Source organism: Podarcis gaigeae, assembly GCF_964106915.1.
Source record: "Podarcis gaigeae genome assembly, chromosome: 16".
NCBI classification, from domain to species: Eukaryota; Metazoa; Chordata; class Lepidosauria; order Squamata; family Lacertidae; genus Podarcis; species Podarcis gaigeae.
The window spans coordinates 15,728,323-15,744,469 of NC_139693.1; the positions used below are offsets into that span (position 1 = coordinate 15,728,323).

At 49.4% G+C, this 16,147-nt stretch overlaps 1 protein-coding gene across 2 annotated transcripts in view; it reads right to left on the reverse strand.

The window, feature by feature from the left end:
- Positions 1-1,468: 1,468 nt before the first annotated feature.
- The window catches only part of EHD1 (EH domain containing 1), a 33,707-nt gene continuing 19,028 nt past the window's right edge, over positions 1,469-16,147 (reverse strand). For both annotated transcript variants that reach the window (XM_083716480.1, XM_083716481.1), the window contains exons 4-6: positions 6,193-6,605; positions 5,124-5,288; positions 1,469-3,369 (exon numbers count right to left, since the gene is read on the reverse strand). In XM_083716480.1, coding sequence (XP_083572606.1) covers positions 2,845-3,369; positions 5,124-5,288; positions 6,193-6,605 — 1,103 coding nt within the window. In that variant the 3' untranslated portion in view covers positions 1,469-2,844. The remainder of the gene's footprint in view (positions 3,370-5,123; positions 5,289-6,192; positions 6,606-16,147) is intronic.

Below are 16,147 nucleotides of genomic sequence, written 5' to 3' on the forward strand. Positions count from 1 at the left end.
TTCCTTCCCAAAAAAATCTATAATTCTAACAACAGTTTGTCCTGATTTTGCTAGAACAGCAACTGGTGGTTTGTTGGGAACAGATACTTCCAATCACTTCCTTCTGGCTGAAGATGGAAGGGGAAATACCTCCTAATGAATGGCTATTCCTAGCCTTGAGCTTTTTGAAGCACCTCAAGTTAGCAGTAAGAACATAAGCAGAACTGTTCAGGATCTGGCCCATCTAGTCCAGAATCCTGTTCTCACAGTTGCAACCAGATGCCTATTATGGGAAACCTTCAAGCAGGACCTGAACACAAGAGCCCTCTGCCCTCCTGCGGTTTCCAGCAAATGGTACTCATAAAGCATTGCTGCCTCCGACAATGTAGGCAATGTAGGCAAGAGCATAAGCCATCCTGGCTAGCCCTTTCCTTTCCAGGAACATGTCCAATCCTCTTTTAAAGCCATCCAAGATGGTGGCCATCCCTGCCTCCTGTGGGAGGGAGTTCCACAGGTTAACTCTTTGCTGCTTAAGGAATTTATTTTATCTGCCTTGAATCTTCCAACATTTCGCTTCATGGGCCTTATGTTTTAGTGCTATGAGAGAGGGAGGAAAACCTTTCCTCTATTCGCTTTCTCCTGGCCACCTTCACTTTCAGGGTGAAGATTCCAAATATCTTCAACATTTCCATGACAACAGGGGAAACCATCACATTAACTGAAATAGCACTCTTTTTCGGAGATAAAAACGCACAAACCAGTGCGTTTTTGACTTGTCATTTATATCATACAATCCTCAATCAAACAGAGCCCGGAGTTTTCTGCATTTGCAATACGCACAAACATAATTTGCGCCTGTCAACACCCTGATACCTAACATGCAAGCTTCCTTGCCCTCAGAATTCAATTGTTGGCATGGATGCATAGGGGGACAGGACGGCTGGCTACATAAACCCCACCACATGGGAATCCCTTGCAGACGACCACAGTGCCTGGAGACGGACATCTGGGTCGTGCATCCACAGCAGTGACCACAGAGGAGGAATGACCGGTGGGAGGAGCGCAGAAGAGAAGAAATACCTGGTGCATCTGCAGCAGCACAACCGGACGCCTTCATTTGCCCCAGCTGCAATGCAACATGTCTCTCCCATATCGGTCTCTACAGCCCTGGCAGGAGCTGCAAAGGCACACTCCTCTACTGTCCCCCAAGACAGACAAGATGCCAACTCTACGGAGCTGTGTCTTGTGGAGCTTCAGGCTAAGCAGGACTTGCATTGAATGGTCAGGGGTGGGTTCTGTGTTAAGTAATCTTCCCCACTGAAAGCACTACACCTTTCTAGGTTCATCCAGGTTGAAGTTTCTGGCTTTGCTGTGTAGCCAACGACAGCCCATCTTGTTGGCACTGGAGCAGCACAGGGTTATTAAACTTTTAAAATACTAAAGTGTGGATGTGTGTGTGGTTTGGGGGGGAATGAACAGGCAGCTGCAGATCTCCAAAAATCAACTTTAATTCAAGGGATGCAGGTGGAACATTCAACAGCTCCCTCCGCTTCCAACACCGAGCTGCACTTTTGACCCCCCTCCGAGGTCTTAGCAGGATCTAATCCCAATAAGCAGCTCTGGACAGACTCAGCCAATCATGTTCCATCTACAGGGTTAAGATACTGGCCCATCTTCCTTCAACCTTCTGGCAGAGGGCAGGGTGGGCGAAATCATTTATCCCTCCGACCCAAACACACACAGAGAGGTTGAAGTCATTTTGGGGGTGGGGGTGGGGTGGAGGCTGTAATGCCAACCCCCCAACTATATATCTCCTTCCTTCCTTGGCAGGCCTGGAGGGTAACAAAGACCATCACAAGCCTCCCTTCTCTTCAGACACAACATACAACCTTAATATCTTCAAATCCTTTTCCATGCACAAGTCCTGGATTTTCTGAGCCAAACAGACCGCAGGGTCTAGCTCATCCCTGGAGACCTCCACGCCCACCGTGGAGCCCACCCCTGCCAGAAAATCAGTGCAATATGGAGAACCCCCCCCCCCCTTTCCACTCAATGCCACCCCCATCACCTCCCTATCAATTTCTTGCCCAGTGCCTGCATGGCGTGGGGGGTGGGGGTGAAGGGGAGATGCATTTGGTGCAGCGTTAACCCTTTGCCACCGGGATGTGAGCAGCTGGTCCCATTAAATCCCATTATAGCACCACTTTGTAAAGGCACAGGGTGGGTGGGTGGATGTCAAAAAAACAACCACCACCTCTTAGGCAAAGCAGGAAGTGATGCGTCAGTCTGAGATGTCAAAACAGGTGGTGGTGAATGTTCTCAGAAAGTGACTGTGATGGCGTGGGTGGGGGGCAGTGAGGAGGTCATCCTAAGGTTGCCAAGGCTGGGTGGTGTCACCCAAGAAGTGGGGTCTGGCCCCACAATGATCCAGAGGCCCTGAACCAGGACCCAAACACCACTGGGTGCGAGGACCTTACAGACACCCTCTCCAATGTCGACTGGGAAAACTACCTGCGGGAGTGAAAAGCTCCAAGGTGTGGGCCTCAGCCCAGGTGAGCCCCTCGTCAGACAGGTGCTGGGACTGGCACCACCCCTGGCACTCACCCTTGTGGGCTCTCGTCTAGAGAAGAGGATACTGACAGGAGAGAGAACCCTCCCCAGCACCACACAAGACGACTGCCTCAAAGATAGCAGATGTATTAAAACATTTCTTTAAAAAACGAAATCATCTGTAGGTTTGGGGTGGCGTCTTTTGTTCTCGTGGGGCGGGGGAGTTCAAAGTCGAGTTCCTGAGGGCAGGCGGCCCACCCAAGGCTGGGCAGAGTCAAGAGGCGGGGGCCCCTCCCGCTCGACAGGGAGGGGGCATCATTCGTGCCTGCGCTTGGAGGGTGGCACCAGGTGGGAGGGCAGTTCGGCGGGCAGCTCGTGCCCCTCCAGCTTGACCTTGATGAGGTGGTTGGCAAGGGCAAACTCCTCGTCGTCCAGCAGCCCGTCCTTGTCCACATCCGCCAGCTTCCAGATCTTGCCCAGGACGGTGTTGGGCAGCTTGGATTTGACCATCTCCTTCTTGGCGCTGGCGCCCGTGATCTTGCCGTTGACGGGCGAGAGGGTGTAGAAGATCTCGTCGTACGTGGGCTTATCCTTGCTCACCACCCACTCCAGGTCGTCAATGCCCTCGCCCGCCCCCTCGCCGTAGCCGTGGCCAAAGGGCCCGTTCATGGTGCCCTCGAAGGCCCCGCCCTTCACCACCTGCGTGGGCATCTGAGCCTCCTCCTGCCGCACCATCACCATCAGGCGCGCAATGTCGTTGGCCAGCATGTCGTCCACGGCGTCCAGCAGCTTCGACTTCAGCGGCTGGAACTTGCTGAAGTCCTGCGTAAGCAGCTGCTCCTGGGGGGGGGGGCGGAGAACAAGGTGGGCATGTGAAGAGCATGAAGTAAAGTCCAGCATTCCGTTCTTGTTGCATATAATTTTTATTACATTTTCTGTTTTACAATTTAAAGTACAGTGGACGCTCGGGTTGCAAACGTGTTCCGTGCGGGAGGCACGTTCGCAACCCACAGCATTTGCAACCCGCAGCACTGTGTCTGTGCATGCACCAAAACCCGGAAGTAACTGGTTCCGGTACTTCCGGGTTTCGGTGTGTACGTAACCTGAAAACGCACAACTTGAAGGGTCTGTAACCCGAGGTATGAGTGTACTCATTTTTTACATCCTTAAAATATAAATGACGTCTCTTTCCATGTTTCATTTTACGTATCATAAATCCTTGCGTATTTTACAAAAACTATACCATTCAGCATTCCATTATTACATCCACCATAACTTATTTATACTGTTGAATTTATCTTAATGTTGCCAGCGTTTTCAGCTGTACGCAGTTATTTCCCATATATTCAATAAATGTTTTCCAGTCATCTCTAAATGTATGTTCTTCTTGTTTTCTTATTCTATATGTTAAGTCTGCAAGTTGTGCATATTCTGTCAACTTAAGTTGCCATTCTTCTTTGGTTGGGACCTCGTTTTCCATTTTTGGGCTGACAAAACACAGGCCACAGTAGTGGCATACATAAATAACCTTTTTTTGACACCTGGGAATTTCAGTCTGAATTATCCCCAAAAGAAAGTACTCTGTTTTTTGGGGGGAAAGTACTTTTAAACATTTGTGTTCAATTCATTATGGATCATTTCCCAATACTCTTTTACCCTTTTACAAGTCCAACACATATGAAAGAACGTTCCCTCAATCTCTTTGCATCTCCAGCACTTATCTGATTCAGTCTTAAACATCTTTGGAAGCCTACTCAGAGTTAAATCATTTTTAAGTAGTTCTCCTTCAAAGAATAACATGCTGCGAACTGCAAATCACTTTTCCAGAGTTTTTCCGCCCAGTATTCTGTTCTCAATAGTGGCCAAACATCCCTAAGAACCTGGGAATTCAGAAAGACTGCCTCTGGATCTGGAGGTTCCATTGGGAATGTTAACAAGCAGACTGGATGCTGCTGGGTCCCCACTTGTCCAGCCTCCTGGTCTCACTGTGGCTGACCTTTATGGGAAACCTGCACAAGAGCAACACTCTCCCCTCCCGTGGTTTCCTGCGACTGGTCTTCAGAAGCATTGCCGCCTCTTGACTGCGGGGGAAGAGGAGCCCACCTGCAGGATCAGTCCAAAGGGCCTGAGCGCAACAGCACCACTCTCCCCACTTGCCGTCCCCATAGCAACTGGTGCTCAGAGGCAGGAGGTCTGTGGTCCTTAAGCTGGCAGGCAAAAATCACAACTGACATCATAAGGAGAGCCCAGCCGCCAATTTTCAGCATTGTGATATATCACCAGCTAAACATCGCGATGTATCACAATGTCTGAAACAAGGATGGAGCCATGTAGAGGCATTGGCTGGCTACACGGTTTCCCCCGCGTGATTCTTTCCAGGGCCTGCTCTTGTGATTCGCGGGGTGGGAGTTGGGAGAGAGTTAACAGGAGCTGCAGGAATTGAGAGAAGCATTGTTTGGCTTCCCGTACATTGTGATTTTTGCAACACACACAAACATGCGGCAAGACTCCAGGACCTCCTTGCTCTCCAGGCAAGCCCAAGTCCCACCCGCTCCTGCCCCAAACGCACTACACAGGTCAACATCCCTCCATACCTGCATTTTCCTGAGGTTGGGGAAATCCCCCGGCGAGATCTGGTGCTCCCTCTCGATCTTCAGGTAGATCTCCCCCAGGTTGCTCACCAGCTCCTTCTTCTTGCTCTCCTTCCCGAAGACATTGGGCATCTCCTTCTTCAAGGAGCTGATGATGTAGGCATGGACCTGCAAGGGAAGTAGAGAGCAGAGGCTGAGAACTCAGAAACTGCAGGTGACACAAGCGGCTGCAAAAATAAATAAATGATGGGCGAGACTAGGCCTGGTGTGGGGAGCCTGTCTCCCTCCAGATATTGCTGGACTACAAATCCCATCACCCCTGGCTTTTGGGTCAGGTGTCCTGGGGCTGATGGGGGCTCAGAGTCCAGCATATCTGGAGGGAGACAGGCTCCCCACACCTGGGCTAGATAACTGGTCTTCAACAGAAGGACAGCCCTGCCCATGCCATTCCAAAACCCTTGGAAATGGGTCCCATCCTGCTACAGAGGAGTCCCAGCTCTCGAGAAGTTGAAGACCACTGCCCTAAACAAGACATTGGATGAGGGTTGAACCAATGGGCCCTCTCTGCCCTTGAATAAATTAAAATAAAATGCTGCCCATCTGACTGGGTGGCTTCTAACAAAATATAAAAACATCAAATGTTAAAAAACTTCCCAATACAGGGCTGCCTAAAAGTCAGACAGTTGTTTATTTCCTTGCATCTGACAGGAGGGCGTTCCAACGGGCGGGCGCCACTACCAAGAAGGCCCTCTGCCTGGTTCCCTTTAACCTCACTTATCGCAGTGAGGGAACTGCCAGAAGGCCCTTGGAGGTGGACCTCAGTGTCTGGGCTGGACAAGGGAGGTGGTGCCACTCCTTCAGGTATACAGGGCCGAGGCCATTTAGGACTTTAAAGGTCAGCACCGACACTTTGAATTGTGCTAAGAAACATACTGAAAGCTTTCTCCCCTGCAATCTGGGGAGCCACCTGGGATGGGCACCCTTCCTCCATCACTGGGCAGCCAGAACACACCTCCCCAACCTTGAAGGAAGGGAAAAAGCTCCCCCACACACACCTGGGACGGGCACCCACCTTGGCCAGCCTGGCCCGCTTGATGAGGTCGTTGAGTTTTCTTAAGGCGGCATTTCGCGGGAGGGACTGGATGTCCTTGAAGAGGTCTTGCTCCTCCGCCTCGAAGAGCTTCCGGTTGTCTGGGATGAGGAGCGGGTGGGACCAGAAGGAGCCAATGTAGACACGCACCACCTCGGGCGTGTTGATGATCTTGCCTAGCGACCACATGAGGGCACCGTAGACCCGCATCAGCTGCTGCGTCTCGATCTGGTCCGCCTTGTTCAGCACCACCCGGATCTTGTCCTCGTGGTTCTTCAGGGCCTTGATCACCTCGGAGAACTCGTCCGAGATGTCCAGCTTGTGGGCGTCAAAGAGGAGGATGATCCGGTCCACCCGTTCCGCAAACCACTCCAGGACCGCCGCAAAGTCGTAGCCTGTGGGGGGAGAGGAAGGTGGCATAGAATCAGAGAGTCAGAAGGGCCCACAACCCCCTGCAATGCAGGAATACGCAGGCCGCCCATATGGGGATAATGCCATATGCGACCTTGGCATTATCAACACCAGCTGAGCTAACTGGTGACGCAAATTTTATTGAAACAACTACCAAGCCTAAAGTGTTGTCTTCCAGGACTAATACCTGTCCGGGTGTTTCGAGTCTTGCATGCAGTCATCTGCAGGGCAGCAAAACGGACTTGGAAAATATTTGCAGATTAAGCTCACATCAGTCTAGTGGTTCCCAGTTAGCCAAGTACTGCGGACCCCTGTTTTTCAGAAGCCAAGCTATGGACCTTCTGCTTCTGAACCTTTCGATATCTGTATGGCAGTTTTTGTTATGTCAGTGGTGCCATGGGTGGGTTACGCAGACCCCCTGCGGTCCACAGAGCCCCAGTTGGGAATCACTGATCTATAGCATGAAAGGGGAGGGTCTGGAGCTCATGGGCAGAGGACACCTGCAGAAGGCCTCCAGTTCAATTCCCACGAGCATCGCCAGGTACAAACACCTCCAGCCTGACCCCCTGGAGAGCCGCAGCTGTCAGTCAATGTAGACCCAGCCTCTCCTTCCCTCCTAGGTGTCCAAATTTATTTTAAGCTGGGTTTCCAAAAGCCTCATTTATTTTGTGCTGCCTTTTCCTTAATCTAGGCTGCATTTCAGAGACTTGTTCTTGCACAGACAGCCTTTTTATTTATTTTAATTTGCCTCGGTTTTTTAAACATGTACACGGTGCTTGTACTATTGGATTTTATAAACAGTTTTTGTGAGCTGTATGCTTTCTTGGACAGACTAACCCCCCCCCCCAAAGCAGCCTGTTAATTCAAAAAGGGCCAGCTGAAAAGCAAGGTGGGTTGCCATCCTGGGTGGATCCCAAGGGAGATCTGCAGCAGTGTACAATTCAGGGAGCTGATCCTAGTGGAAACAAGACAGGCCCACCTTTAACCTTCCATGCTACAAGCTACCATATAAATTCCTGGCTGGAGATATAAAGGGAGCAGCATGGCTTGCTATCTATTGAAAGGTATTAGTAAAGGTAAAGGGACCATTAGGTCTAGTTGTGACCGACTCTGGGGTTGCGGCGCTCATCTCGCTTTATTAGCTGAGGGAGCCGGCGTACAGCTTCCGGGTCATGTGGCCAGCATGACTAAGCCACTTCTGGCGAAACAGAGCAGTGCACGGAAATGCTGTTTACCTTCCCGTCGGAGCAGTACCTATTTATCTACTTGCACTTTGACATGCTTTCGAACTGCTAGGTTGGCAGGAGCAGGGACTGAGCAACGGGAGCTCACCCCGTGGCGGGGATTCGACCCGCTGACCTTCTGATCGGCGAGTCCTAGGCTCTGTGGTTTAACCCACAGCGCCACCCGCATCCCATTTGAAAAGTATTGGAAGACATTAAATGCAGTTCTGTTTTGAGATCTGGATCTCACAACGCTGGGACCATTGGTCTTATGGACCAACAACAACCCACATCCAAGAGAGTCATGCAGACTAAAACCACCACCACTTTTCAATCAGCCTGGCTTGGTTTTATTACATATGTAATATTGATGGAACATGGCTTATGGGCTCTGAGGACACATGGAGGTTTGTGGGATGATACTTTTGCTGAAAAACTTAAGGTTAAAAGTTAAATGTAGTTAGACATCTGGTTCTCTCTCTCACTCTCTTGGTGTGTGTGAAAAGAGATTGTTGAATATTGATTGTTGCTTCTAAATGGTGTTTGAAAAAAATAAAAAATAAAGGACTGAAGACATCTCTTCTTCGCCTGTGCCCCCAGGCCTATTCTTACCACTACAACACGCCTGCCTGTGCACTGGGACAGCCAGTCCAGTTTCCAAGCACAGAGGCGTCAACAGGAAACACGATGCTGCTTACAGGCACTTCTGCTCAATGGGGTTTCCCCCGTTTACATTTCCAAGTAGGGCCCCCAACTTCCCTGGACTTGGACTCAAAACAAACAAATTGTGTATAGAGCTGGAAACAAGATGGAGCCCAGTCTCTGCTGCATCCCATAAACTACACATGAGATAGCAAGCATATACAGTTTCTGGAGGGGCAGCTGTGATTAAGTTTGCTGCAGGAAAAACGTGGCAATGTGTGGCATTGCAGGCAGCGTTTGAAATCTGCCAGGCGCATTTTGCACCTGGCTATCGGCCACTTTTCTTGGGAGAAAAGCAATGACCAAACTAGGCAGCATCTTAAAAAGCAGAGGCATCACCTTGCCAACAAAGGTCTGTATAGTTAAAGCCATGGTTTTCCCAGTAGTGATGTATGGAAGTGAGAGCTGGACCATAAAGAAGGCTGATCGCGGAAGAACTGATGCTTTTGAATTATGGTGCTGGAGGAGACTCTTGAGAGTCCCATGAACTGCAAGAAGATCAAACCTCTCCATTCTGAAGGAAATCAGCCCTGAGTGCTCGCTGGAAGTACAGATTGTGAAGCTGAGGCTCCAATACTTTGGCCACCTCATGAGAAGAGAAGATTCCCTGGAAAAGACCCTGAAGTTGGGAAAGATGGAGGGCACAAGGAGAAGGGAACGACAGAGGACGAGATGGTTGGACAGTGTTCTCGAAGCTACCAGCATGAGTCTGACCAAACTGCAGGAGGCAGTGGAAGACAGTAGTGCCTGGCGTGCTCTGGTCCATGGGGTCACGAAGAGTCGGACATGACTAAATGACTAAACAACAATAAAATCAGCCACTTGTGACCAAGTGAAGATGCCCAGGTGCCCGGATGCAACTTTCGAGCCATCTGCGCCCTAAATGGCAGCTAGGCGTTCCACTTTGGCGACTATAATCCTGGTTTAAGGAGCCATTTGGCGCCTAGCTTACCGTATTTTTCGCCCTATAGTACACACTTTTTCCCCTCCAAAAATGAAGGGGAAATGTGTGTGCGTCCTATGGGGCGAATGCAGGCTTTCGCTGAAGCCTGGAGAGTGAGAGGGGTCGGTGCACACCGACCCCTCTCGCTCTCCAGGTTTCAGGAAGCTATCCTCCCAGCCTGGCAAGCTCCGGGAGCGATGGCGAAGCCATCTCTTGGACCCATTCTGGGGGCTGGGGGGGGGGAATAAATTTTCCTCCCTTTATTTCTCCCCCCCCCAAAAAAATAAGTGCGTCCTATGGGCCGGTGCGCCCTATAGGGCGAAAAATACGGTATGTACCCAATTTTCTAACACTTCCATCTCTACAGTCTTATGACAACCTCACCAACTAACCATTTAAACCAGTATTATCCTAAAGGGAATTGTTTTCAAACTATATAAAACCTTCACAACAACTGGCCAGCCCTCCCCTTATCTCATTAAGACTAAAATAGGAGAAAGATTTTGGAGAAGAGCTAGGGGGACAACTTTTAGCTCTCTGTCTTGCTTGAAGGGGCAAGGCCTGCTCAGCATGCTGGCTCTCATAGAGTATAGGGGATTCACAGTGTGCACACAATGTTCATGTGTACATGGAACCTTCATTGGAACAGAACCTCTGCATAAGATGCAATCGTACTGCATTCCGAAACAGAAATCTCAGCTGGCCAGTGGAGCTGAAGGAACACCCCCATCATAAAAACAACCATCTGTCAATGCTCCTGCTTTACACATGAGGAGGTCTGAGGCTGAGAGAAGGAGCAGTTGAAAGAAGTGGCTTCTGCAAGGCTAATCACAAGTGTAACTTTTTTTTAAAAAAAAAGGGAAGAGAAATGTTTTGTCAGCACTGAAGCATGAAGTCTCGTTCTACAGCTGAAGAACAGCAAAGCTCAGAAAAGCACAATCTGGCTATTGTGGGCTGGCTGAATTTGCATTTCTCTGACTTCACAGATGGGCTGGTGATGTTGGGCTCCCCGACTCAAGGGATTCGACAGTCACCAGCCAATCCATAGCATTGCAGTGTTTCTCAAACCTGGGTCCCCAGCTATGGCTGGACTACAACTCCCATCATCCTTAGCTAGGTAGGACCAGTGGTCAGGGATGATGGGAGTTGTAGTCCGGCAACAGCTGGGGACCCAAAGTTTGAGACACTGCAAGAAATACAAACTCGGCCAACCCAGGACACTGGCCAGAGGTTCCCCCAAATATTCATCAGATGAGCCCTGCTGGATCAGGCCAATGGTGGCCCATCAAGCCCAGAATCCTGTTCTAACAGCAGCCAACCAGATGCCCCAGTGGGAAACTGGCAAACAGAACTCAAGAGCACAATATTACTCTCCCCTCCTGTGCTTTCCAGCAACTAGTATTCAGAAGCATTTACTGCCTCTGAGAGACAGAGGATGGTAGTTAGTAGCCACAGATAGCCTTGACAGACCTTCCTAGTGTTCCTATTTTCCAGGGACAGTCCCAGATTTACAGAAGCCATTACAGTTTCTGATTTGATCCAGGATGTCTCTATTCCCATCTGAGACATGCTGGAGGTTAGGGAGTTATCCGACCCCTGAGCCATCTGAAGGCAGCCCTGTATAGGGAAGCTTTTTAAATGTTTAATGTTTTATTATGTTTTTATTCATGTTGGAAGTGGCCCAGAGTGGCTGCGACAAACCCAGTCAGATGGGTGAGGTATAAACAGCAACATTAATAAAGAATAATAATAATAATAGTAGTAATTGAATAGGTAAAGGTAAAGGGACCCCTGACCATTAGGTCCAGTCGTGGCCAACTCTGGGGTTGCGGCGCTCATCTCGCTTTATTGGCCAAGGGAACCGGCGTACAGCTTCCGGGTCATGTGGCCAGCATGACTAAGCCGCTTCTGGCGGACCAGAGCAGCACACGGAAACGCCCTTTACCTTCCCGCCGGAGCGGTACCTATTGATCTACTTGCACTTTGACTTGCTTTCAAACTGCTAGGTTGGCAGGAGCAGGGACCGAGCAACGGGAGCTCACCCCATCATGGGAATTCGAACCGCTGACCTTCTGATCGGCAAGTCCTAGACTCTGTGGTTTAACCCATAGCGCCACCTGCATGCCTAATAATTGAATAGGACGACCCTATCAGATAAATGTTGGAGGGTATGCCTTGATAACCTGGCTCATTTGTTTGGGGGTGGTCAAGAGGCCTTTTTCACTGTTAAATGGGTCAGAAACTCTTTTCAACCTACTGAAAAAGAGACTAAGACCTGGTTCATGGCCACCCTTGCAAGTCTGAGCACATCTGAAGAATTCCCCCCTCCCCTTGTTGGCTTGCCTGAACTTGCCTCTAGGTTTTAACCCAAAGCCCAGAATTGTCCCCTTGCTCTGGACTGGCTAGATTCTTGTGGCCCTGCTGTGCTCAGCTTGATCTCCTGCCCTGACAATCTTTTATCTGCTCATCTCATGCCAAAGTCAGCCAATTTACAGACAATGGGTTGAAAACAGGAAGTGGGGGGGGGATGACTTTGGGAGGGAGAGATGAGCAGCTGCATTTGCAGAGCCTGTTCACTCTTGCCAACAGAGCTTCACACAAGGAAGAAGGCTGAACAAGAGAAGCTGAATCTCTCCCTGACCGTGCGATGCTCCCAGACATTTATTTTATCTATCTATACACCGATATTCATTAAAAAAATGTACCAGAGCAGTTTACAACAATTACTGCATCTATATAAAGGCCAAACGATAAACCTAACAAATTTAAAATCAGAAATCAGCTAACGATTATGGAAAGATCCATTCATTCTTAATTGCCTGCATGAGTCTGACAGAACAGAAAAGTTTTCAGCAGGTGTTTAATACAGGAAACCGAAGGCGTCTTGCAGAATCTCTAGTGGCAGAGCATTCCGCAACTCCACATTCCACAGACATTCCACATGGAGGTGGAATGAAGAGTAAGGACACCAGAGCCAATGACAATAAAGGCTTGTTTACTTGTTGTTCTTGTTGTCAAGTGTGCCTCAACAACTCTGGAACCAGCCACCAACGCTTCTGTGGATGATCTCAGTGACCTCTTTGGTACTCTGGACCTAAGGTGCTCAAGGCTTTGTAAATTAATACAAGGACCTTGAACCTAGCTCAGCAGATGATGGGCAGCCAGTGCAGATGTTTTAACAAGGGCATCACATGTCAGAAATATTCCTCCATCAGCAGTCTGGCCACCACATTCCGCACCGTCTGGAGCTTCCAAGGGCAGGCCCACATAGAGCGTATTGCAGTAGTCCGGCCTTGAGGTTACCAGTGCGTGGATTACAGTGGGTCAGGAACGGTCGTAGCTGGAGAATCAGCCTAAGCTCATAAATCAGTCAGGAAGCTCTCCTAGACGGTGTAGTGAGAGCCCCAGAATAGGGTGGAGAAGATCTCTGGTCCTCCAGATACTGTTGCCCCAGCCAACATGGCCAGGGATGATGGGAGCTGTAGTCCAATTTCACCCACACGGTTCTGGATGAACCTGCCTGGGTGCCAAGATCCTTGGGTGAGCCCCTTCTCAGTCCCATCAACACAAGAAGTAGGCCTGGTGGTGCTGGTCTGGCGGAGCCTTTTCTGTAGCTGCTCCCAGATTGAGGGATTCCCTCCCAAGGGAGGCTGGATTGGCTAATAGTTTCCTGTTCAGACGGGCCTTGTAGAATTAAGGTGCAGATGAGGCAAGACACTGGGCATTCTGTACTTTAATCACTGGTTCTAACTGTGTTATGATGTCTTAACTATTGTTTTTAGTTAAAGAAAGTTATATCCGAGTGGACATGTACATAATTGCACTGTAAGTTAACCATATTCCTGTGTGGGATTTGCTTCAATGGTTTATAATTCTGAATTTTAATTTGCTGTAACCCATCCTGGGGCCTGGGGGTAATAAAGTTAATAACAGTGACGTGAATTCTTAATGAGTGCCTGCTCTTCCGCTCATACATAGCAGACATGGCTAAGCCTCATTGCGTTTTCAAATTTTACACCAGTGCATAGCTGTCAACTTTTCCCTTTTCTTGCAAGGAATCCTATTCAGAATAAGGGAATTACCCTTAAAAAAGGAGAACGTTGACAGCTATGCATTAGTGACCGGAAGGGGGGTGGAATTTTTTAACATCCACTCAAAATTATTTTGGAGTAGAGCTTGCAGAAAATGACTTCTAGGAAGTACCTCATCTCAAACAAACTCACCACAGGAAAGAGGCATGCTGGTTGCTTGGAATTTACATAGTTTGCCTTTTCCAAGGACTGGAGAACAAGACAAACAGAAAGAGTACAGCGACTGATGGGGTCGGGGGGACAGACAGTAGTTCTTTGGGACCCTAGAGATTCTATAGCCTGGTGTCCAAACAACTCACACGTCAGTCACAACCCCAATGTTGCTCACTGGCTAAAAAATCCTGAAAGGTCAGAGCAGCAAGGCTGCCTCATCTCACAGAAGTCACCTAGAAGGGTACTTGCACATTTTACTTCCTAACCCTAAGACATACCGTATTTTTTGCTCTATAAGACTCACTTTTTCCCTCCTAAAAAGTAAGGGGAAATGTGTGTGCGTCTTATGGAGCAAATGCAGGCTGCGCAGCTATCACAGAAGCCAGAACAGGAAGAGGGATTGCTGCTTTCACTGCACAGTGATGCCTCTTGCTGTTCTGGCTTCTGAGATTCAGAATTTTTTTCCCCCTTGTTTTCCTCCTCCAAAAACTAGGTGCGTCTTGTGGTCTGGTGCGTCTTATGGAGCAGAAAATACGGCACTTAAAGGAAAGTGTAAGAACATAAGGCGACACTGCTGGATCAGGCTGGTGGCCCATCTAGTCTATCATTCTGTCCTCGTGGGGGCCACCTTGTGGGAAATCTGCAAGCAGGACCCTGGCACAAGGCCCTCTCCCCTCTTGTGGTTTCCAGAAACTGGAATTCAGAATCATTGCTGCTCCAATTGTACCTAAGAGTCTGGGGTCGCTGCTGGCAGCTCTCCCACTGTTCCAGGGATGGGTAGGGTTCCCAGCCTTCTGCAAGCAGAACAGGTGCCCTGCCACTCAGCTATGGGTCTTGCTTGCTTGAGGCCCCAACTCAGGGCAGACGGGATGACGACAGCCACCGCCTCCATACACATCCAGAACTCAGAATAATGGAGGTCCTGGTGCAGCAGAGACGACAATTCACAGAGAAAGGCATCTGCATTCCTTTCCAGTTCAGCTGCTCCGGATCAGAGTCCCATAGCTGCCAGCAGAGGCTTTTAACTCATGGTAATCAGGGTAGTGAAAAGGGAGAAATCCCACCACCACTTGGAAGTGGGGGGCTGAAACTCGCAGGAATTTTAGGAGAACCGGCTGGATTTCAGGCTGGTGGCCCATCTAAGCCCAGCAGCGCTGCCTCCAACTGCGAAAGCCGAGCGGAGCCATTGCAGCTAGTAACCACAGAGGGCCCTCTGGCCCATGAATTTGTCTATTCCCCTTTTTAAAGCCACCTAGGCTGGCAAGCCATCACTGTGGGAGGGAGTTCCACAGGTTAACTCTGCACTACGCAAAGAAGTGCTATCACCTTTCCTGAATCTTCCAGGACTGGGTGCCCACGACTTCTCGTGTTACGAGAGAGGGAGGAAAAAACCTTTTCTCTGTCCACTCTTCAAAGGGCTAACTTTGAGCGGCAGCAGTGAGAATTAGACATCAGGCACCAGCCGGGTGATTTCTGCATGAAGTGAGACTGGGGAATTTCTTCTTTTAGTGAAATAAAAAATTTAAGGTCTTTTATATATATAATAAATGTTCATAAATGTACCAATCTAGCACGTACATAGATATGGGGACCACATGTCTGGAGCAGCACAGGAAGACCGCCCTGAAAGCATTTTGACTCCCAAACTGACCAAATGTTTGCTCTGCAAGGAGGGAGGGGGTAAGAGAACCTTCCCATTGTCTCAGGAATTAGAAAATCGCCATCTCAAAGGAATGGCCAGACTACCAGGAAAGTCAATCAGATAAGGTATTATCAGATAACCTGGCAGACAGGAAAAACAACAACATTCAAAATTCTGTTGTAGACCACCTTTTCTGTGATGTATACAGGGGTGGTCTTGAGCTCCAGGGCAGGAAATTTAAAATGTCTATATAAGGGCAGGCACACCTTGGTTCTGCGTGGTCCTCCTTTCCTGCGTGTGAGGGGAGCACCCAGTTGCAACAGTTCAATAAAGATCAGGCTTATGAGTTGCTTTGCTTCTCAGTATTCTCTGGCTGGCCTCTGTTATTTTCTCCGACCGATGGAGAACCTACAAAGGACTCTATAAGGGCTCTTGTGTCCCCCATAAGGGAATAAGGGCAGATTTTTGTTTATTACATCAGATATTCGGTGGAAGGAACACACTCATTGTAACTGAGGAGGGAAGTTGTGGCTCACCAGCTGTAGAGGAACTTTCCCAAGGGCAGCTTCCAGGCGAGGTTACTTGGCTGCCAGGCAGGAGGTCACCAAGGGCCAAGGCTTTCCCACAGGCCAGGGCTGGGTGCCCTCAGTGCAGAGAGGGATGTCGCCTCCCTCTCCCCCTCCCCATGCCCACCTCTATCCCTGCCCCAGAGGGGCACATATCATACCAAACTAGGCTTTCACAAACCCTTCTGCTCACATTCCTACCACAA